Genomic DNA, 24,025 nt, shown 5'->3' with positions numbered 1-24,025 from the left:
GAGAAGGGTGTGGGACTTCCATTTAACTCACTGCTAACCAATTACCACCCTCACCTCACCCTGGCTGAGGGAGAGAAGCTGCTACATTTCAATCCGACCGGAATAATGTTGACACTGATCCCTCGCTGCTCTGGAGGGGTGGAGCCAAGAACTGCCGTCACTCTGGTCTGCAACGTATAGTGCCCCCAGGGCTGGGCTGAATCACATTGAAATGCCACCTGTTCTTGCCTGGGCCGTGTACCTGTGTAGTAAGGCACAAACCGAACGAGCAAAGAAGAACCTGAGCGAAAGCATCGCTTATGAATACCCTCTCCGGGTGAGTGGGGGCATTTATTTTTGCCCTCCCCCATAGACTAATGGAGCCCTTTTATTTGCCTCAGCCCCAGGGGGAATGAGATGTCTCACCAACTGAGGCAGATAATCTTTGGCTCTCTCTCTCTCTCCCCCTCTCTCCTCATGTTTTCTCTTTCTAAGTCCCCCCCTCTCAGACACTATTTTTGTCGCTCCACCTGCAGGAGGCTGAAGGAATTGTAACGCCATGAATGAATGAATGCGTTTCATGACTCCGCCCCTCCAGCTCAGCGAGGCCATTGTCAGCGCTGGATGGAAAGGCGGCGGGCGTTTGGACCCCGGGCAGTGAGCTGGGAGGGACCGTCCGAGGCGCCTCGCTCATTGCGCTCACAGAGCGGTGGGACCATAACAACAAGCATGCGGGGCGGCTGTGTGTGCTTTTAGTTCTCGGTGTCGGATGCAGAGGCAAGGAGGAGGGAGAGGGAAGGAGGGGACCAAACACCCAGGTGAAGTCGCCGTTTATTAGTTACAGAAAGCTGCAGGGAAATTGCAAAAGTAGTCAGAGTCATTGGGATTTGCAACAATGATTGTTTCGATAGCCGTGTTTTCTTGATCTGAGTTTTAATTGTGCTGGAGAGAAGGCTTGGATTCGCTTTTATTGAAGGATCCTCGCCAACAACAAAATAAACATTTGAGACTTTGACGCTGCATTGCCTTGTACTGGGACAGACTGTATGCAAGACGGCAGAGCGAGCAGCAGCGACGACCCGTGTCACCTCCACTGGACACTTTCAGGCCTCGGTCACCTGGCGGAGATGAACTCTGGGGATGCCAAAGATTACCTGCACAAGCGGGAGATACCTCTGCTGTTCGAGGTAAGATCACGGCTGGAAGCCCAGGAGCGAGGGCGCGGAGGCCGGAGTCTTGGTTTACTTTAAGGTGGAGAAGTCTCTAATTGTAATGGTACAATTGCTGAACAATTTTTTTTTAAAGAATGCATAATTTTAGACGCATTTTTTTTACAGTCTCAAAGAGACCATGAGGGGTCAGTGTGCTTTGGACAGACTGTTCTCCAGAATGTAAAACCAGTATCAGCAAGCGACTATCAGGGGCTTCTATAGTTTGTACGCCAGGGGATGTTGCTGCTCCGTTTGGCTTTTTTAAAAAACTCTTTATAGTATCGCGTCGCCTTTGAATGGTCTCCTCTCATCGCTATAATTCTGGGGCTGTTCTTAATTACTGTAAACTGCTGGTTTGAACGTCGGCGCAATACTGAACCTTCCCCCAATTATTTTTGGAATTCTTCCAGTACAAGAGAAATTGGATCTTTGCTAAGTGTAATACTCTAGTTTGGGATTTGTTCGGTTAAAGTATGTCTTGACATGTTTAACCAATCTACACAGACATCTTGTATACTGTTGTGGTTTCGAATTGAATCCCATTGTTTCAACAATCACAGTATGACACAACAAAGTGAGGCCATTTGAACCATCCGTCCTGTACTAGCTCTTGGCTTTCCAATTCATCCCACAAACCTCGTACCTCCGCAGGGATATATTATCCTTCTTTAGGGGATTAATCTCAGCTCAGATTGAAGATTTCAGACCACAGTGACCCACTGAACGGAAGAAACCCTCAATTCCCTTGAATGGAAGAAGTATGCCTCTCTTTCCCCCCCCCCCACATCTCCCATCCACCACATTGCTCTCCCCTTCTGCCCCCACCCACCACTCATGATTGTGAACATCTTTGTTAATTTTCCCGCTGACCAAGTAGAGAAATCTTAGCCTCCCCTTCCCCCCGACTCACCAGAACTCTGATTCGTCAACCTTTCCATAAATATATTTGCAAAATTGAGAATGCGTTTATGGGGGGGATCCCCATAGACAACACTGGCGCTCCCTCGTCTTATGCATCTAATAAGTGGGGAGGCTGGAAGTTTACCGTGTAAGTGAACACCTTACGACAATTTGCTTCTTTAAATGCAGAGCGTCGTGGCCGCTCCCAAAACCATCCAGACGCTGCAGTGGCTCGAGATCCCGCAGTTGATGTTCGATGGTTTATGGCTGGTCACCGGCTGGCTAATGAAATCCTGGCGATTGTTCCGGGTCCCTGTATGAAGCTTTTTTAGGGCATCACCTCAAAAAGAATGAGGGGTAAAACATGAATAACTTTTAAGATTTCTGAGACTGGCGCGGTGAACTGAAATTGAAGCTGATTCTTAGTGACGTTGCCTTTAATGCAATCCTAGCTTGTGTTTCTGAGGGTCCAGTAGATGACCAATGGTGAAATACATTTCAGAATATCCTGTCCCTTTTGTTAGACTGTGTACTGCAGAAAAGGAACAAGTTCCTGCCCAGTGAAGTCCTGGAATTCCCGTTAATTATTGTGTCTGATGGCAGTGAGTGCGTGTTAGCGTTCCTGTAGGTCGGTAGCCACATTGGCAAGCGGATGTGCTACGACGGAGCCAGAAGGTACCATGTTTCATTTGCTTGCAAGGAGTTTCCCTAAGTCCGAGTTGTTGAATTAGACATTGCCATTTCAAGTTCAAAGTAAGTTTATTATCAAAGTACATGTATACAACTCCGAGATCCATATTCACTGTAGAACAAAGAATTACAATAGAACTAATGAAAAAAAATTACATGCAAAAACTGACAAATACCCAACACAAACTGTGCAAATACAAAAAAAAATAAAAATACCGAGAACATGAGTTGTAGAGTTCTTGAAAGTGAGCCCATAGGGTGCGGGATCAGATCGGCAAGGACTGGCCTGTTTCCGTGCTGTAATTGTTATATGGTTAAGTGAGATGGGGTAATAACTGTTCCTAGACCCGTGGTGTGGGACCTAAGGCTCCTGTACCTCCTTCCTGGTGAGAAGAGAGCATGGCCTGGATGGTGGGGTCCCCGATGATGGATGCTGCTTTCCTGTGACAGTGCTTCTTCCAGTCGATGTGCCCAGTGGTGCCCAGAGCTTTTTCTGGGATGGTTTATGTATGAGAATGAACAGAAGCCTTGTAGTGATTAGGACACACCGCTGATGGGTGAGTCCAGAACTAGAGGCCACAGTTTAAGAATAAGGGGTAGGCCATTTAGAACAGAGATGCGGAAAAACTTTTTCACCCAGAGAGTGCTGGATATGTGGAATGCTCTGCCCCAGAAGGCAGTGGAGGCCAAGTTTCTGGATGTATTCAAGAGAGAGTTAGATAGAGCTCTTATCGATAGCAGGGTCAAGGGATATTGGGAGAGGGCAGGAACGGAGTACTGATGATCACAGCCATGATCACAGTGAATGGCGGTGCTGGCTAGAAGGGCCGAATGGCCTACTCCTGCACCTACTGTCTATTGTCTATTGAATCGAATTGTAAAGTTATAGTTTCCCATTGCCATAATGCAGTAACTAGTTGCATAAAACATAAATCACTGAACGAAAACTTGGAGATAAAGGGCCAATATCTTTTGAGGAACTGCAGCAAATCTCACTGGCTCTACAAAGCAACACGGGAGATGGAGTGAGTGAGTGTGTACATGTGATACTCCCATGACAGAGGGGTTGTGCGTGTATGTGTGGAGTTGGGAGAGGGAGGAGGGTTTGTCGGGTGAGAGCTCTGTGATGAAATAGTCCGTCCTGTAAAGTAGTTCATTCACTGATATCTGAGAAGCTGACTGGAGGAATGTCAACCACCCTGTGGAGGTAGGATGCTGGGCCGTTGTTGGCGATGAGGTTACTCCGAGACTGGAGCAAAGCTCCGGAGGCAGAAAAGGGGGCAGCTTTTGGCTGTGGCTGAATTGGGGGTGGTGAAGGACAGAAATTGGGGGACCGACCAACCCAAATAGAAGCTACAGGGGCCAGCAGGGAGACCACCAGGAGATGGACCAGGGCTAAGGGAGTGAAGCCGTGCTCTCCGGCTGACGATCCTGCAGCCGACCCTGGGGGGCGCTGTTGGAAGCACTGCAGACACCAATGCCAAGCAGGAAACATCTTCCTGAAAATCCAGTTGGCCACGGCAAGAATGGCTGACCAGGTCAGAGATCAGTGCGTCCATTGAGTTCTATCTGCAGAATTCTTTCAGCAGAGATAATATTTTTAAAAAATGAACAAAGAGGAACTTAATAAAAAAGGGAAATTTAAAAAAAAAACGAGGTGGAAACATCAGTTAGCAGATTCAGGAAGTGCTGATAAAGTGTGTATGATGTTGAAATGTGCTGTTATAACATGAATGATTGCAGCAGTTTTTTTGGGTGAATGTACATGCTTTTTAAAAATTTTCTCTCTAATGGAGAGTCTAATGTGTCATGAATGTTTCCGTTTGCAACAGTTCATAATGAATCATGTTCTCCATCCTGTGGCTCGCTGATTCGCGGTGCAAGGCTGAGGGAAACCTATCTACTGTCTGAGGCAAATGCAAACAAAACAAGATCCTTCCAGCTCTTTCCAGCACTCAGCTTTGCCGAGCTAAACAGCTGCGGATTTCGAAAGTGAATTTTCCTGCTCCTTTGGCATCCGTTCAGGGTGAAATATTTGAATTTAAGTAGCGCCTTCCAAGTGTCCCCTGTTTGAGCATATGCCCGAGATTAGTGTGCGGTGGGTGGTGTTGGGCGAGCGGCTGTCACAATCATCTGTGTAAATCACTGCTCCGATGAGAGTGGGACATCAGCCAGGACCCTTCCTCCACTCACTCATCCGCGTAAAGGCGGATGATGCTCGGAGTTACGGAGAGCCCCAGTGTGCAGTAGCACTGGCTGTAACAAGCAGCAGCCTTTAATTGTAGCCGTGCGTGGGGCACGTTGGAGAGTGCTTTGCCTCAACTCAAGTGAAAAGTGCCTTGCTGAAGAGCAATCATTATTTCAATCTGAGGCCTTATTTATAAGAGCTTCCTGTTACATTCCATCCTTGACGCAGGCTTTTTGTATAATACTCCGACAAGGTGCTTTTTGTATAATACTCCGACAAGGTGCTTTTTGTATAATACTCCGACAAGGTGCTTTTTGTATAATACTCCGACGAGGTGCTTCTTGTATAATACTCCGACGAGGTGCTTTTTGTATAATACTCCGACAAGGTACTTTCATGTTAGGAACCTTCTTTTAAAAAAAAGTCTGCTCTGTTATGGTCGTGTGAGCAGCCGGTGCAGATCACAAGTCCTGGTTATGCGACCACTGACACCAGGCAGGCAATCCCTGAAGAGTATTGATAATGGCTGGGGCCACGCGTCTTGTAAAGACACTGCCCAGATGAAAGCGATGGCAAACCAGTTCTGTAGAGAAAATTTGCCAGGAACAATCATGGTCTTGGATAGACCACGATCGCCCACGTCATTCAACATGGCACTCAATGAATTATGGCTCTGTATATAAAACAGAATGGAGAAATCGGAGAAATTATATTTTAAGTCTTCTGTCTTAGGCAGCTTTTTACTGATTAAGCTGAGTAAGTACTGTTGAAGGATGGACACGTGCAGTTATTTCGGGCAGAGCATTACAGATACCCCACAGCTCCAGTGGTAAGAGCTCAATCCGAACTCAGTGCTGTCTTTGTGCATTTTACATGCAGTGACTGTGTGAAATTTCCCCAGGTGCTCTGGGTCCCTCCCACATCCCAAATGACCACCAACATGTCCCTCGCCTGCAGATGAAGGACAGAATCTGGAAGAGTGGTTAAGAATGTGAAGAGAGTAGGTTTTTCATTAAATTTGAATGTTTCTTTACTTTCCTGTGCCTGCATGAAATGGATGTCACGGTATATATACATACTTCAATAATTAGTTTACTTTGACTGTGAATTCATGTTAGATTGCTGTAAACTTATTTATTTATTGAGATTTAACATAGAATAGACCCTTCAAGCTGCACCATCCAGCAACCCCCCAATTTAACCCCAGGCTGATCATCCAACAATTTACAAAGACCATAAGACATGGGAGCAGAATCAGGCCATTCAGCCCTTCGAGTCTGCTTTGCCATTCCATCATGGCTGATCCTGGATCCCACTCAACCCCATACACCTGCCTTCTTGCATATCCTTTAGTGCCCTGACCAATCAGGAAACAATCAACTTCTGTCTTAAATATACGCATGGGCTCGGTCTGCGCCGCAGTCTGTGGCAGAGGCATTCTACAGATTCACGGCTCTCCAGCTAAAAAAATTCCTCCTTACCTCTGTTCTGAAGGGTTGGCCCTCAATTTTGAGGCTGTGGCCCCTAGTTCTGGATACCCTCACCATTTGCTGATTTGCCTCCACATCCATCCTATCTTTTCAAATTCGGTAGGTTTCAATGAGAAACCCCTGCATTTTTTAAAAATCCCGTGAGTACAGGCCAAAAGCTGCCAAATGCTCCTCATATGTTAACCCCTTCATTCCTGGAATCATCCTTGAGAACCTCCTCTGGACTCTCTCCAATCACAACATATCCTTTCTGAGACATGGGGCTCTAAACTGCTGACAATACTCCAAGTGCAGCCTGACTAGTGTCTTATAAAGCCTCAGCATTGTCTCCTTGTTTTAATATTTATTCCCCTTGAAATAAATGTTAACATTGCATTTGCCTTCTTTACCACAGACTCAATCTGTAAATTAACCTTCTGGGAATCTTTCACGAGGATTCCCAAGTTGACCAAGTAACTTACCATCCAGAACATCTTTGGACTGAGAGGAAACCAGAGCACCCAGAGGAAACTTGCATGGCCACAGGGAGAACAGTGACGGGAATTGAACCCCGGTCGCCTGCACTGTAAAGCATTATGCTAACCACTGCGCTACTGTGCCTCCATGCTTTATAAATGGTGTGAACTAAATTGCATGACTTTCTGAGCCCCTGACAAAGGTCCCACTAACTTGATTAATGATGCTGGCTGGTTGAGGATAAATATTAGTCATGGCCAATTCCCCTACTCCCTTTGGATAACGTACCCTGAGATCTTCTTCGAGGATCATCACTTTGTCGTGGTGGAGAGGCTTGAGTTCAATGCTGTCTGGAGCTTAGCTCCTGATGGGGTCACCCATGTTGGTAAGCTCAAGGAGACAAGGAGTGATCCAACTAAGACCTCATCACTGGTGGAAGATGATGACACATCGCAATGGCAGTGAAGGCGGAGGAAGACAGCAGCAGTGAAGGGTCCCCAGTTGTCTTGCATTCCAGGCCACTGGACCCTGACCCTGATCTGTCAAGAACCCTCTGATGGCTGCCCACGCATCAGCTTCCTCGGGCTTTCTCCATTCAGATAATGACCCCTCAGGAGAACATCATACTCGACTTGAGTGCTCAGACTGCTCTTCAGAGAGCATTCATAAACACCCAAGAGAACCAGCAGGTTATTGTGCCTTTCAAAAAGCAGCTTCTTTGACGATATCAGCATACCTGTGGTAGTGTGTGATTGCTGAATTGAGCCCACAGTGAGAATGCTGCTCTCCAAGCTCTGGTTGGCCACGTGTACGTTGACCTACAGTACGGTGCAAACTGTGTACATTGCTAGAGTGCCTCAGACTTTTGCACGGTACCGTATTTGTCAACATGGAGCGGAGAGTAAATCTGGTGGGAGCAAAGGATCTGCAGAATGGTGATGGTGTAGCACCGTGGGAGGGGTGTGCGACAGGTGGCAGAGAAGTGCCGGGGTGGGGGTGGCACATAGAAACACAGAGAGCCTACAGCACAATACAGGCCCTTCGGCCCACAAAATTGTGCTGAACATGTCCCTACCGTAGAAATTACTAGGCTTACCCATAGCCCTCTATTTTTCTAAGCTCCATGTAACTATCTAAAAGTCTCTTAAAAGTCCCTATCGTATCCGCCTCCACCACCGTTGCCGGCAGCCCATTCCATGCACTCACCAGTCTCTGCATTAAAAAAAATGTACCCCTGACATCTCCTCTGTACCTACTCCCCAGCATCTTAAACCTGTGCCCTCTTGTGGCAACCATTTCAGCCCCGGGAAAAAACCTCTGACTATCCACACAATCAATGCCTTTCATCATCTTATACACCTCTATCAGGTCACCTCTCATCCTCCGTCGCTCCAAGGAGAAAAGGCTGAGTTCACTCAACCCATTCTCATAAGGCATGCTCCCCAATCCAGGCAACATCCTTCTAAATCTCCTCTGCACCCTTTCTATGGCTTCCACATCCTCCTGTAGTGAGACGACCAGAACTGAGCACAGTACTCCAAGTGGGGTCTGACCAGGGCCCTATATAGCTGCAACATTACCTCTTGGCTCCTAAATTCAATTCCACGATTCCACAAGGCCAATACACCTTCTTAACCAAAGAGACAACCTGCACAGCTGCTTTGAGCATCCTATGGACTCAGACCCCAAGATCTCTCTGATCCTCCACACTGCCAAGAGTCTTACCATTAATACTATATTCTGCCATCATATTCGACCTACCAAAATGAACCACTTCGCACTTATCTGGTTTGAACTCCATCTGCCACTTCTCAGCCCAGTTTTGCATCCTATCAATGTCTCTCTGTAACCTCTGACAGCCCTCCACACTATCCACAACACCCCCAACCTTTGTGTCATCAGCAAACTTACTAACCCATCCCTCCACTTTCTCATCCAGGTCATTTACGTTTGTATAAAAAAATGGGCATGGGTGCAGACACACCCAGCCCTGAGACACCAGGCAAGGTCATTTGATTCCAAACAATCGGTTTATTGATCGTTACAGAATGTCTCTCTGGTGCTTCCTGCTCCCTCCCCCCTCCCTTTCCCTTTTCCCAGCCATGGTTCCCCTCTCCCTGCCCCCTTCCCAGTCAGTCCACAGTATGGAACCATATCAGAATCAGGTTTATCATCACTCACATATGTCGTGAAATTTTTTTTGTGGCAATAGTACAGTGCAATACATAAAATTGCAATAAGACAGTGCACCCTAGCTATATATATGTACTTATGCACAGCACTGTAGTTATGGAAATGGTAGTCTTAGTTAATGACTATTAGTCAGATGTGCAAAGCAGCGCACCTTAATGGACAGGGTTATTACTGCTCAGTTAAAACTATGAAGAGTTTTTATGATTTGGCATTACCAGTACAGCTTGTCAGGGAAACTACTAACCTGGTTCTAATAAACATGGGGGTTAAATCCTACTGCACAGTGCCAGATGACTGCTAATGATCATTGGAATCCAAGAAATTATGTAACAGAGGCTATTCAGCCCATCGTACAATTAAAAACCAATTCAGACTAATTTCCATTTTCCTCTTGGCTGTGACCAGATCAGGAGAGTTCCCCTGGAGCACAGGGTGCCAAGGGGTGACCTTATAGAGGTGTATAAAATTGAGGGGCAAAGATAACGTCTTTTCTTTCCCAGGGAGAAGAGGGCATATATTTAAGGTGAGAGGGGAAAGATTTAAAGAGGACTTGAGGGACAGATTTTTTCCACATTGAGGGTAGTGGTTATATGGAGCAAGCTGCCAGAAGCACTGGTAGGGGTGGGAGGAATTCCGTCTTTCATTATGTGCCATGTCGTATGACCTGGGTGATCGTGGTCTATCAATGACCATGATTGTTCGTTGCAATTTTATTTTACAGAAGTGGTTTTCCATTGCCTTCATCTGGGCAGTGTCTTTACAAGACTGAGGACACCAGCCATTATCAATACTCTTTAGAGATTGTCTGCTTGGTGTCAGTGGTCACATAACCAGGACTTGTGATATGCACCAGTTGCTCATACGACCATCCACCGCCTGCTCCTATGGCTTCACGTGACCCCGATCAGGGTGGGGGGGGGCAGGGGTAAGCAGGTGCTGCACCTTGCCCAAGGGCGTCCTGCAGGCTAGCGGAGAGAAGGAGCACCTTACATCTCCACCCTGCCACCCACAATTACTGTTACAGCATCTAACAGACACTTGGACAGGTACGTAGATGGGAAATGTTTCAGGAGATAAGGGCCAAACACAGGCAAATGGGACGAACTCAGGTAGACAACTTGATCAGCATGGACGAGTTGGCTAAAGGGCCTGTTTCCCATGTTTCATGATACTCCATGTCCTTGTAGGTCACATCTCTTCAGGTCCTAACCCAAGTACTTTTCAAATGAGGGTTTCTGGAGCCACACCACCTGGGTGAAAGTTTTTCCTCATCTTTCTGCTAAGCCTTCTACCCACTCATATCTCTGTCACTTTGGTTGTCAACTCCTCTCTTAAGGGAGCAGGGATATTCCTATTTATCGTATCTCAGTCTTTCAAAATTTTATGCATCAGAGCTAAACCTTAACTCGCCTTTTTCTTACTAAAGCAAACAATACCAGCCCAACTAACGTAAAGATTAAAGATTAACTTTTTTGGTCACATGTACATCGAAACGTACGGTGCAATGCATAGTTAGCGTCAATGAGCAACAGGGACCAAGGATGTGGTGGGAACAGACTACGAGTGTCGCCATGTTTCCAGCACCAGTATAACATGCTGACAGCTTACTGACCTGTAAACGTTTGGAATGTGGGAGGAAACCAGAGCGCCTGGAGAAACCGGGAGAGCGTACAAACAGCGGCAGGAGTTGAACTTCGATCTCTGGCACTGTAAAGCATAACACTAGCCATTACCTACTGGGCTGCCCTCTTCCCTCACAGCTCAGCTGTTTCAGTTCTGGCAATATTCTCGTAAGTCTTCTCTGCACATTTTTCTCTGCAATCTGTAATGAAATGAATGGCTAGGACCATTTACAGGTATATCTAGTGTTTGTACAATGCTAGCATAATTTTTTCTGCCCTTAAATTCTTTATCTTGGTTATTATGAAGAAATACAATTACAAAGAAAGCACAGCAGTGCCCTTACTTCCTTAGGAGTTTGTGAAGATTCAGCATGACATCTAAAACTTTGATAACACCTGAAGATGTGTGGTGGGGAGTATATTAACTGGCTGCATCACAGCCTGGTATGTAAACACTGATGTCCTTGAACAGGAAATACTGGAAAAAGTAATGGATAGGGCCCAGTCCATCACGGGTAAAGCCCTCCCAACCATTTAGCACATCTACACAGAGTGTTGGTGCAGGAAAGCAGTATCCATCATCAGGGACCCCCACCACCCTGGGCATGCCAGCAGGAAGAAGGTACAGGAGACTCTGGACTCACACCACCAGAGGTTATTACCCCTCAACCATCAGGCTCTTGAACCAAAGGGGATAAGTTCACTCAACTTCACTTGCCCCATCATTGAAATGTTATCAGTTTCAAGGACTCTTCATCTCATTTCCTCCATATTTATTCCTTATTTATTGTTAGTATTTCTTTCCCTTTGTATTTGCACAGTTTGTTGTTGTTTGCACTCTGGTTGAACGTCCAGGTTGGTGACGACTTTCAGTGATTCTATTATGGTGGTTGTTCTATATGGATTTCTTGAGTATGCCCACAAGGAAATGAATTTCAGGGATGTATATGATGACATATATGTACTTTGATAATAAATTTACTTTGAATGAAGGAAAGCATTCTGTTTGCCTGCTGAACTACGAAATCCTGATGTCCTTCCACTTAGTGTTTCCCTATACCTTCCCAAATACTTGGGCTCACTCTGATGGTACAAGCCACGATTCTGAATGAGGCTCTTCGAGCACTCTCAATGCACAAACTCCCAATGAGGAAGCTGGCTGGTGGACCATGGGGCCATTAGGGGCTGGACGTTCAATGTCAGGAATTTCTGTGCCTTATGCAGATCGAACTAACTGAGGTGGAAGATCAACCTTCACCCAAAGTTCAGCAGGGTAGGAGTTCACCAACCGTTGTCTGCTGCAAACTGCCTTCCTGGCTGCTGGATCTCATCCGCCCAGTCCGCCAGAGCTGAGTTCACACATTAGCACAGGCATGTCCCGATCACACCAGGGACAGCGAAGGGCATGACAAGGCGCGGAAGAAGTCATAGTCATCGAATGCAACCAAGAAAGACCCCATTGTGACAACTTTATACCGCTGAACCTGGAGCTCCAACTTTTCGGGTCAAGAGAGTGAACCTGCCCAGTGCAATGGCTCTTCCACTTTAAAAGCTCTCCTAGACAGGCTTTATAGGTCATCATTGGGACAATGGAAAATCAGTCAATCAACCATGGATGTATGCTCTAAACATATTTGGAACTCATGGAGATAAACAAGTGTATGTAAGCTTGAAGCACGTGGTCTGACATTTCCAATGGGCCGTCCTGTGGTGTTGGTCTAGATGTTTTCTCTTTCCTTCTGTCATTGTGGCTTTAATTTCTCTCCCCTCCCCCCCCCCCCCCACTGCACTCCCAACTGTTGCCCAACCCTGTAGCAACCTAGATGCCCACACACTTCTGTTACTGTCCCATTTTGATCCCTCATGGGTTATTGCCAGCTTCCCTCGCATCTAGTGTAAGTGTCCTCAGTGGAGCCCACTGAGTCAACTGAAGCCTCATGGGTCTTACAGCCACTCACCTGCTCTGCTCTTTGTTCAGATCTTGAATCAGGCAGTGCCCCATCTGATTTCCTGCCTGTTCTCTACATTTTTTTGATTTACTCAATGTTCATAAATTTAGCAGTTTCAACTTTGAATATACTCAGTGTCTGAGTATTCACAGCCAGAGACAACCCACAGAGTGAAACAATTTCCTCTCGTCTAAATGGCCAAATCCTTCTCCCAGGGCTGGGATTCATGGTTGTGCATTCTCCAACTTGAGAAAACTGAATCTGTTCCATCAAAGTCTCTCTGAGTTGGTTAAATCTTCACCACCTCTTATTCTTCCAAGTTCCATTGTGTAAAGACATATCTCAGTCTCCCATCAAGCCAAGAATAAATGCAGTGAACATACAGTGTGTCGTTCCAGTCTGGAGACCAAAGCACACCGAGTACTCCTAGTGCAGTCTGCTGAGGCCACGTACATGCACCGCCTTAATCTCATACTGTTGCCGTCACAAGAATGAGCTACTGATTTGCCTAACCAAACGCTCACTGTCCCTGCATGAGAGCTTTCTGTCGCCCGTGAGCAAACACACAAAAGACAGCAGACCACCTCTTCAGTCTGCTCCATTAAGATCAATTTGAAGGCTAAGACGTCCCCTTGGCAGAAATCTCTGGCCCTCATTATGAGTAAGAGGAGGTGACTGAAACATTTTGGAAAGTAATGGAAGGAGATGGGCAGATGGCATATTCTTTTCAGAGTCAGGGAGATGAAAGCTGTAATTGAGAAGATAGACTATAGTATTCCCTGCCTGGCAGGACACAATAACTTAGCACATTTTTATTCTTTTGTTAGTGATACCCACCTAGGTTTCTCCTCTGCTGTTATTTTGCTTTGCTCAACTTAAATGAGTGGCTGGTGAGCTTGGTGAGTCAAGAAGTTCTTTACTGCAAAGGGTGATCAAAGCAGCCACTCTTTCTGGCACCATTTACAACTTCGTAGCATTTCAACAGGCTTTGTGGCCACAGGTTGCTTATTTAGAAGGAATATTTCAGCTTTTTAAAAAGATACAGCAAGTTGCCCCAGACCGTCCCTGGGACTAGGTGTGCTGATGGCAATTCTATGTTCTGTCTGGGATAAATATTGATCAGGACACCAGTGCAAACTCTTGATTTATTTATTTTATGTATTTAAAGATGCAGAATGCTAACCAGCGTTTCCAGCTCCAAGAAGCTGCGCTGTCGCATTACACTCGTGACCAATTAACCGTACCTCTTTGAAATGTGGGAAGAACCCGGAGCACCTGGAGGAAAGCCACGTGGTCATGGGGAGAACGTACAAACTCCTCACAGACAGCGATGGGAATTGAATCCCTTTGCTGGCGCTGTAGTAGCATTACGCTAACTGCTATGCTACCGTACAACACTGGGGATACTACTCCAGACTGATACAGAATTGGACCATTGTACTCCTGACTTCGAACAGAACAACGTAGGAATAGAAAGTTCCCCGGAAGTGGAGTCACAGTTCAATGACGGAGGCATTTGATATACCAGCCTTTACCAGTCCGGACGTTGTGTATAGGAGCTGGGCTGCCATGAAGCAGTTGTACATGTCATTGAGGTAGCAATGGAGTATAGCATACAGTTTTGGTTACCCTGTTATAGGAAAGACACCATTAAGCTGGGAATTGTGCCAAGCTGATTTATGAGAACGTTGCCAGGACTTGAGGAGAGGTTTGCAAAGTTATGACTTTATAGGAGACTGACGGGTGACATTATGGAGGTGTTTAAAATCATGATGGAAATACAGTGAATGGTTTGTTGTTGTTACGTGTCCCAAGATACAGGGAAAAGCTTGTCTTGCATACTGTTTATACAGATTAAATCATTACACAGTGCGTTGAACAAGGTAAAACAATAACAATGCAGAATGACATGTAAGTTTTGCAGGGGAAGTGCAGGGCAGGCAAACAGTAACGTGCAAGATCATAATGAGATAGATTGTAAGGTCAAGAGTGCATCTTATCATACAAGTCTGATGCCGGGATAGAAGCCGTCCTTGACCCTGGTGGTATGTGCTGTCAGGATTTGCATCTTCTACCCAAAGTGAGAGGGGAGGCTGGTTTCTGTGCCGTACTGAGCTGGATCGACAACTTTCTGCGGTTTCACATGCAGAGCAGTTGCCAGCGCAGGCCGTTGTGCATCCAGGCAGAATGTTTTCTACACGTACAAATAAGCTGGAGGAACTCAGCAGGTCGGGCAGCATCTGTTGAAATGAGCAGTCAACGTTCATCCAGCTTGTTTGAGTTCATCCAGCTTGTTTGTACGTGTTGATTTGACCACAGCATCTGCAGTATACTTTGTGTTTACTAGAATGTTTTCTATGGTGCTTCGATTATAAGCAAAATGGTAAGAGTTGACGGGAACATTGTAAATTCCGTTAGCCTCCTGAGGAAGTAGAGGTGTTGGCATCAGTGGGGTTGGGTCAGGACAGGCCATTAGTGATATTCACACCTCAGAACAGGAAGCCCTCATCCCTCTCAACATCAACAGCATTGATGTAGGCAGCCATGTATGTCCCTCCCCCCACCACCACCCCCATCCTCCTTTCTGAAGTCAATCACCAGCTGTCTCTGTAACCCAAGGGAAAAGGAATCAAATACTAGACAGCAGTAGTTTTATAATGAGAGGGAGAGATCTAAAAGGGACCCAAGGGGCAACCTGGTCCAGAGGGTGGTTTGTGTGTGTAATGAGCTGTCAGAGGAAGTGGTACAGGCAGGTACCGTAACAAAAGTTGAAAGATACTTGGACAGGTCCTTGGATGGGAAAGGGTTAAAAGGATCTGGACTGAACGTGAGCAAATGAGACAAGCTTAGATAGGAATCTTGGTTGGCACAAACAAGGTGGACCAAAGTGTCTCTTTTCATGTTGCTGACTCGGCTTCCCGCAGGTGCCTGCCACCCAACAGGAACAAGTGAAGCCATTGAGCAACCCTGCCCGTCCAGGGAATCGCTTACATTTGCATTCTATTTGCATTGAATGACGGGACAGCAGAAACATTGAAAGAGCTGCACAGAAGGAGTTTGAGGATGCCCCTTACAAAAGGCTGGTTGGCAAACTGAAGGTGAACGGAATTTTCTTCTTGTTGTTCTTCAGGCTTCATTGGGATGAGAAACGGTATATCACATTATGAGGAATATAGACAGGATGGACCACAGGAATCTTTTCTCCTCATCAGACGGGAACTAATCTCGAGGATGTAGTTTAAGAGGGGATTTGTGGAGGACATCAGGGAAAAAGACATAGGAGCAGAATTAGGCTACTTGGCCCATTGAGACTGCACTGCCATTCAATCGTGGCTGCTTTATTTTCCCAGTCTTCTAACCTCTCCCCATAATCTTTGCCGCCCTTACTAATCAGGAGTCTATCAGCCTCTGTTTTAAATATATCTAATGGTCTGGCCTCCACAGCAAGCTGTGGCAATGAATTCCACAGATTCACCACCTTCTGGTTAAAGAAATTCCTCCTCATCTCCTTTCTAAAAGGATGTCCTATTCTGTTGTAACCTCTGGTCCTAGACTCCCACAATATTTGAAACGTCCTCTCCACATCCACTATCTAGGCCATTCAATATTCGGTAAGTTTCAATGAGAGCCCCCCTCATTCTTCTAAACTCCAGCAACTACAGGACCAAGACCATCAAAGGCTCAGCATACGTTAACCCTTTAATTCCCAGGATCATTCTCGTAGCCGTCCTCTGGACCCTCTCCTATGCCAGTTCCTCCTTTCTTGAATAAGGGACCCAAAACAGCTCATAATACTCCAAATGTGATCTGACCAATGCCTCATAATTACAGTCTTGCTTTTATATTCTAGTCACCTCAACAGGATTCCCAGAGGGCAAAGTAGTACAAATATCTACTTTGCTATTGACAACATTGTTATAGCATCTGTTAGTTTTATGGAGAAAATGGCTCTCTATCCATTCATGCACTATGAAGCTAATGAGACTATTTTTGCTACTGACTTTGGTCAGGAAGCTCCTCCACTGCCTCACCATCTGTGTGCCTGTGATACCTTGCAACTCATGACCAGTCTCTTCACCCCATAGAGATTTTTCACTATTCTTGGTAGAGTTCTCCTTGTGTGTGTCGAACACAACATCTATTCTGCTACTCTTACTGCCTTCCCTCAGAGCCACACCCAAAACTGTTGTGGCAACATCTCTGAAAGTAACTCGATCACCTTTCACTCTTTGGACCAAGTTCATTCCATCAGCCACTGTAGCAGAGTTTCCTGGGAGCTGCTCTTCCACTGCTACATTTTTCTGCAAGGTTGTGGCTTTATTTGTCTTTCTCAGCAATCCTTCTGGTGTGGACAGGGCCCGGGGCAATGGTCCAAGGGGATGAGAAAGGATATCCTCCATACGTAGACTGCGCCCTTGTGCCATCACTATGATGCGTCCAAACAAAGACCCGTCTGCTTTCAAGATGATCGCCCTCCCATCTGATTTCACTTCTCACATGTCACTGAATGTTTTCAGCTCGTTGGTTTTCATTGGGTCATGGAATTTCTTTGCTGGTGGATCTTCCTCTAGCCTCTCATCCTTGAAGGTTGCATGGCATTGCTCACCAATCTCATACGCCTTCATCAGGTCAGAGGCAATGTCCTTGGGGGCTGCCTTTTCCGTAGAGATGCTAGTGAGTTCCGGCTTCTCTGAAGATGGGTTGACCCATTCATGTATGAGGCCAACCACTGCTGGAACTGCTTCCTCATCCTTCTGGATTCTTGGCTGCTGTAGCTCCGCATGACAAAGCTCTGATTTGTTGCCTTGCACCATCTTCTTAACTGTCCCAGGCGTGCACTGCGGTGCTCAGCTGTTGTGTAGTAGCGCTCAATAGCTCCAGCATTCAGGCTGAACCGTTATGTGCCTCCAGGAGTCTGTGTGTCTTTGTTCACTGTGGCTTCAATAGCCTGGTCCACAGGGATCTGCCCAAAGGGGCTGTTACTTGACAGCTGCACTGAGAATTGGCCTGTCTTGAAGGCCTCTCACACAGAATGATTCTTCTCTGGGAGGTTCATCATCTGAACGAAGTAAGGGGACAGGTACCTGGCATAATTCATCTTATCATAGGCAAAGCATCATGGGATCATGGTTCTCATAACATGGAGGTGCAAGTCCCAGTCCCCCCCCCCCACAGAAAGCCCCCGCTGCAATGCTATCACATATTTTCTAGCACTAGGGGTGTATACCTTGCCAAGAATCGCCATAAGAATCCCCCCAGATGGTACCGGTGGCCCAACTTTGGGGTAGTGGCTCACAGACTGTTGTGGAAGAGCATCATTGCTGCGTTTAGATCACCAAGGTAATAAAAGATGCCAACGCTTACCTAGCAGAAATTTACACACATTCACAAACACACCATGCGACACAAGTGGATCCCAGTGCACAAACCTGCAAAGTGTGTACTCTACTAAATTTGTACCATTTCCTCAAGCACACATGCACACTTATGCCAAAGCACAAGGTATGTATGTCAGAATCAGGTTTATTATCACAGGCATGTGACGTAAAATTTATTAACTTAGCAGCACCAGTTCAATGCAATACATAATCTAGCAGAGAAAATAATAATAATGAATAAAGTAAAAACAATAATAAATAAACAAGTAGATCAATTATGTATATTGAATAGATTTTAAAGAGCGCACAAACAGAAATACTGTATATTTTTTAAAAAGTGAGCTAGTGTCCAAAGCTTCAATGTCCATTTAGGAATCGGATGGCAGAGGGGAAGAAGCTGTTCCTGAATCACTGAGTGTGTGCCTTCAGGCTTCTGTACTTCCTTCCTGATGATAACAGTGAGAAAAGGGCATGTCCTGGGCACTGGAGGTCCTTAATAATGGACGCTGCCTTTCTGAGACACCGCTCCTTGAAGATGTCCTGGGTACTTGTAGGCTAGTATCCAAGATGGAGCCGACTAAATTTACAAGCTCTGCAGCTTCTTTCGGTCCTGTGCAGTAGCCCCTCCATACCAGACAGTGATGCAGCCTGTCAGAATGCTCTCCACGGTACAACTATAGAAGTTTTGAGTGTATTTGTTGACATGCCAAATCTCTTCAAACTCCTATATAGTATAGCTGCTGCCTTGCCTTCTTTATAACTGCATCGATATGTTGGGACCAGGTTAGATCCTCAGAGATCTTGACACCCAGGAACTTGAAACTGCTCACTCTCTCCACTTCTGATCCCTCTATGAGGATTGGTATGTGTTCCTTTGTCTGACCCTTCCTGAAGTCCACAAGCAACTCTTTCGTCTTAGTGATGTTGAGTGCAAGGTTGCAGCTGTGACACCACTCCACTAGTTGGCATATCTCACTCCTGCACGCCCTCTCGTCACCACCTGAGATTCCACCTACAATGGTTGTATCGTCAGCAAATTTATAGTATGTGTACCTAAGGTGCCTACGCACAGCAGACATGCGCTGTTAGATTGGTAGCCCTGCGTTCAGTGCCCTATATTGGGGTTTGAAGCCATGACATCCCTGAACTGTGTGCAATTCTTGGTACAATGAATATTAAAACCATTCATTATGTACAAATCTCCTGGAACTCGGAAACACCCCGTCTAGCAATCCTGTTGTGACCAATAGGAGTGGAGACGGGTAGAATGTGGGGTGGGACGGAGCAGAAGCTCGCTTTACGGTTAGAATGTAGAGAGGTCCTGACAAAACGGGGAGCAGCACTCCTCTGGGAGGAATTCTTGCCTTTCTCACAGGGTAGGAGACACAGAAACAATAGGAGGGGGAATATCCTTTCCCATAATTACAAGGAAATAGGCTGTCCAACTCATCTGGTCTTGTGGTAAACCATGTATACCTGTCTGGACATGCCCCTCTGCTGACTGCTCCTGTGGCTCCTCCCACAGACCCCTGGATAAAGGCGATTGGGGCACTGCTCCTCCCTCAGTCTTCGACATGGTCGTGCTCCCTTTTCACTGTTAATAAAAGCCTATCGTTCACTTCCAGTCTCCTAGAGTTATTGATGGTGCATCAGGTCTCTGGTGGGGTTTGGTGCTTGTGGAGAACCTGCGTGAGCAGGCAGCTCACACTGTGCTAGTGTGTCTTTGTGTTACAAGGGACAGCTAACTGATGAAGCCTTTCACCCAGACTGCTGGTGGGGTAGTTTGCTGTCTGTGAATCTGCCACTTACATTAAATCCATTGTCATCTGCACCCTCTAACCCAGGGGTTCCCAGCCTTTTTATGCCACGGATCCCTACCATCAACTGGGCGGTCGGTCCATGGCCTATAAAAAGGTTGGGAATCCCTCGCTTAGGCCACGTAACAGATCACAACAAAACCAAAGCTCAGCTCAGCGCTTAATTCATATCAATGACATATTAGTAAGAGGTCCTTGCTTATTCCTTGAATGTGATTTAGATCAATGTTGGCCCAGAACAGTAAGCAACAATCAAAACACAACAGATGCTGAACATCTGAGATAAAATCAGAGAATGCTACAAATTTTCAACAGGTCAGGCAGCATCCGTAGAGAGAGAAAAGCAGTTGATGATTCAGTTCATAACGTCATGAACCGGAAGCATTATCTCTTTCTTTTTCCTCACACGCTGCCTGACCTGCTGAGTTCTTCTAACATTCACTGATTTTGTTATATTAGAGATTTGAACTGACAAGATTTCTAATTCCTTCCTGTTATTGTTGTCATATGGGATTTAAATGGGGCCAGCAGTTTATAGATGAAATATGGCACTTTATTTATTCACTTATTGACATACAGAGTGTTACGTACCCCGTAACTGGGTCACTTACCAGCAAAGATAGAGAGGTCCGTTGAAGTCTGATGATACTATTGTTAAACAGTATTTATTAGTAAAAAGACACAAAAATAATATCAATGCAAATATACAGATACTATACGTCGTCAATACTAAATCTAAAGGTGCGGGTATAATAATAATCAATAAGAAATAAGCTGTATCGTTGTCTAGGGGATAATGAATTGTCTGATGGAAATATATAGTTCGTTCAGTTCATACAGGCTGCAGCCATTGGGGAGAGAGAGATTTAGAGAAAAACTTGCCGATTCCTTTTATGATGTCAATCCTTCGAGAGTCGTTGGGAAGTTGAGTTCCCCGTTGTTAGCTAAAAACCGTTTTTTCCGTGGCAAAGGCCACCGATTCTGGGGCAAATGGAAGCGGACGCACGTGGCCTTCCACCGGCTTTCGCGATTACGGGATCGCTAGCGTTTCTTCTGGTGCGTCTGAGGGGCTGTTCCCACAGACCCACTTTTATCCTGACTCACAGGGTCTCGGGTGTCAATCAGGTTGGGATGATGCAATCCCTCCACCAACCTCCCCCTCGGTTCATTGCCTGGGGGGGGGGGCTTCGATGTATAGTACAGGATGCAATACACAAGTCCGTCTCCAAGAGACAATAGCCGGTATCAATGGGTCCGCCTTTCAGAGGCCAGGACACATTCCAACCCTTTTGTGGATTCTGCATGTCTTTCTCTCATTTCCTGTGTCCCCTGAACTGACTTAATAGTGATCTTGCAATTCTCACAAAGGAGGGGGCTACCCCGCACCCTTCGGCCCCTCAGAGCTGTGGCACATTCGTAACACCCCCTTTCTTCAAAGCGTTTTCACCAGCGGTGAAAACAAAGTAGTACAGAGTCGTACAGGATTTGAGAATCTAACACAATACAAAAGCTTTTCCTTTTCACTACAGAGTAATACAGTTATACATTCAGATGGTTACCGATTACAATTGTCACTTCCTTTAATATCTTAACATCTTGTACCCTACTAAAGTCTTGTAGCATCAGACTCCAATTTAGTAATCACCTATTTTTTTTCTTCAGCAAACAAAACTAAAGAGTTGTGATCTTAAGCTTACGTGTATACTACAAAAGTTCATGCAAATACTAATTGTTATGTTGCTTTCAAACTTAACAGGCAGGCTTCCATGGGGGTTGTCTTTTATTATTCACAGGCTTTGTCGAAATCCCTTAAAACTGGTTTCTGCTATTTAAAAATGGCGTCCCCATTAACCCTCGTCTCTTTTCCGGTTAGTTCCCACATGGGGAGCTTGGGTACCCTGGCGAAATAGGCTTTTGCCCGCTTCTTTCATAGGAGTTATTTTATCAACACTGTGTCCCAAACTTAGACCATCTTCTGAATTTCCACCCAATTCTTTAATTTTACGCAAGTTGCTAGCTTTCTCTTCAAGACCCTTCAGGCTATTAGTTTTCAATTCGAACTCTTTGTTCAAGCAGCATTTCAAATTCTGCCTTTTCACACCACAGTCTGGAATAACAATAGCATGGGGGGCCCCGACATCTTCCAACTCAACCTGTAAGCGATCCGCGGGTTTTAAATTTTCTTCATTCGATTTGGGAACTACATATTTCCCGTTTTCTTCAATGATAATATTCATCTCCCCACGTTTGATCTCCGCATTAACTTTTAACACACCTTCGAGCACAAACACCTGGGAACTCTCACTTCCCACTATTACCAAGGTTAACCCTTCCTTCGCTGAACCAAGTCTATCTGACCCACAAGGACTGCCTTCCTTGTCAGCTGAATCAAATACCTCAGACTTTTTCTGAGCTTCATTACTAGGTTCAGTACCATGTGCATCCACATCTTGGACACACTCCAATGGGACATATCCCTCTTCTAGGTTTTCAATACCCGTACCCGGTCCAAACTCTAAATTCCCCTGATTCTCCCAGCTACTCTCTGGGCAACTCCCTTCCGGAGTAAACTCAACCCCGCGGGCTGAAACAACCTCATCTGCCAACCCAGCAGACTTCTTCAAGGTAAGGGCACCCTTTTCATCTAGGACTGCCCTCATTTCATTATCGGGAACACCTTTAGAATTTTCAACTTCTTCAAACAGTTCTGCCAAACCCGACAGATCATCCATGTCCAACTCTGGACCTTTTAACAGCTCTATCTGTTTCTCATCTTTATCTCCTGCCTCTAGAACTTTTCTCCTCGCTAAGGGCAGGTCTACCTCCTCTCCCTTACTCTCTTTCACTTTACTACTCTTCGTTTTACCACCCTCTAAACCCTCGTGGTACAGGGTCGGTAAAAACGTCTCGGCCAAATCGACACTGGCCAGATTTAAACTGCTCTCGACATGCTGCGAGTAACCGCGCATGCGGGATAGATCTTGGAATCTAGGGGCGGGGCTGCAGCGCTCACCGGCTAAATCGTTACCCAGAAGGACGTCTGCGTCAGTTCTCGGGAATTCTGATCGCACCCCCATTTCGACTGGACCAGAGACTAGCTCACAATTCATAATGATCTTATGCAAGGGCACCATCTCCGTCTCTTTGCCTATTCCTTTCACAGCTACCATTCCCGTCTTGCGACCAAAATCTAGTACCTTACTGCTGATCAATGATAATTCAGCCTCCGTGTCTCTCCAGATCCGTATTGGAACTGGGGTGCCTCCCTCCCTCACAGACATGGTTCCGTTTGACATACAAGTCTCAGACCCTTCTCGTACCCTGTCTACCCGGGGCACTCTTGTCGATTTACTGACTACCACGGCACATCTGATAGGGACTGCTGCTTTCCCTTTTCCTGTCTCTTTCCTCGGAGCAAAGCACCTAGATGCAATATGCCCCCCCCCCTTCCACTATCTCTGCGGTGCACCAACGGTCCAAGAGCATACCCTTCTCATAGGCAAACTCGGTATACATCTGATTCCACCCTTTCTTTAAATTTCTGAACTTTTGTCTATGCGCTTCAGGTACTAACTCATAACTCCGGAGAATGGCTGCCTTTACTTTGTCATAACTCTCCTCCTCTTCCTCCTCCATGGACAACGCCGTATATGCCCGCTGTGCCTTCCCTTTTAACACACTTTGTAACAACGCCACCCACTGATCTCTGGGCTACTTCTGATTCACTGCCACCTTTTCAAAAAGCAAGAAATAATTATCAACATCCGTCTCCTCGAACGGAGGTACTAACCTCAACTCCCGACTAACATTAAACCGCTCCTCTCGGTCTGACCCCTGAACTCGTTGCTCTTGCCTTAACTTCTCCATCTCCAAGTCATGTTTCCTCTGTTTCTCTGCCTCCCTCTCCTTCTTGGCACTTTCCTTCTCTTTCTCAGCTCTTTCTTTCTCCTTCTCAGCTGCTTCCTGCTGTTTTAACTGAAGTTCATGCTCTCTTTGCTTCTCAGCTCTGTCCTGCTCTAATTCCTTTAGCTGGAACACATGCTCCCTTTGTTTGTCGGCCCTTTCTTTCTCCTTCTCAGCTGCTTCCAGCTGCTTTAACCTAATTGCATGTTCCAACCTTAATTTCTCCAACTCTAACTGAGCCGTCCCACT

The 24,025-nt window shown here is 46.0% G+C and overlaps 1 protein-coding gene across 2 annotated transcripts in view; it reads left to right on the top strand.

The window, feature by feature from the left end:
- Nucleotides 1–647: 647 nt before the first annotated feature.
- LOC140731248 (adenylate kinase isoenzyme 1-like) overlaps nt 648–24,025 on the top strand; it is a 178,154-nt gene continuing 154,776 nt past the window's right edge. The window contains exon 1 of one of the 2 annotated variants that reach the window (XM_073052787.1): nt 648–1,166. In XM_073052787.1, the coding sequence (XP_072908888.1) occupies nt 1,026–1,166 (141 nt within the window). In that variant the 5' untranslated portion in view covers nt 648–1,025. The remainder of the gene's footprint in view (nt 1,167–24,025) is intronic. The other variant, XM_073052788.1, reaches the window with a different exon arrangement.

Source organism: Hemitrygon akajei, chromosome 7 (genome assembly GCF_048418815.1).
Source record: "Hemitrygon akajei chromosome 7, sHemAka1.3, whole genome shotgun sequence".
Classification (NCBI taxonomy): domain Eukaryota; kingdom Metazoa; phylum Chordata; class Chondrichthyes; order Myliobatiformes; family Dasyatidae; genus Hemitrygon; species Hemitrygon akajei.
The sequence above is the reverse complement of the archived record's forward strand: the minus strand, read 5'-3'. Positions and strand labels throughout refer to the sequence as shown.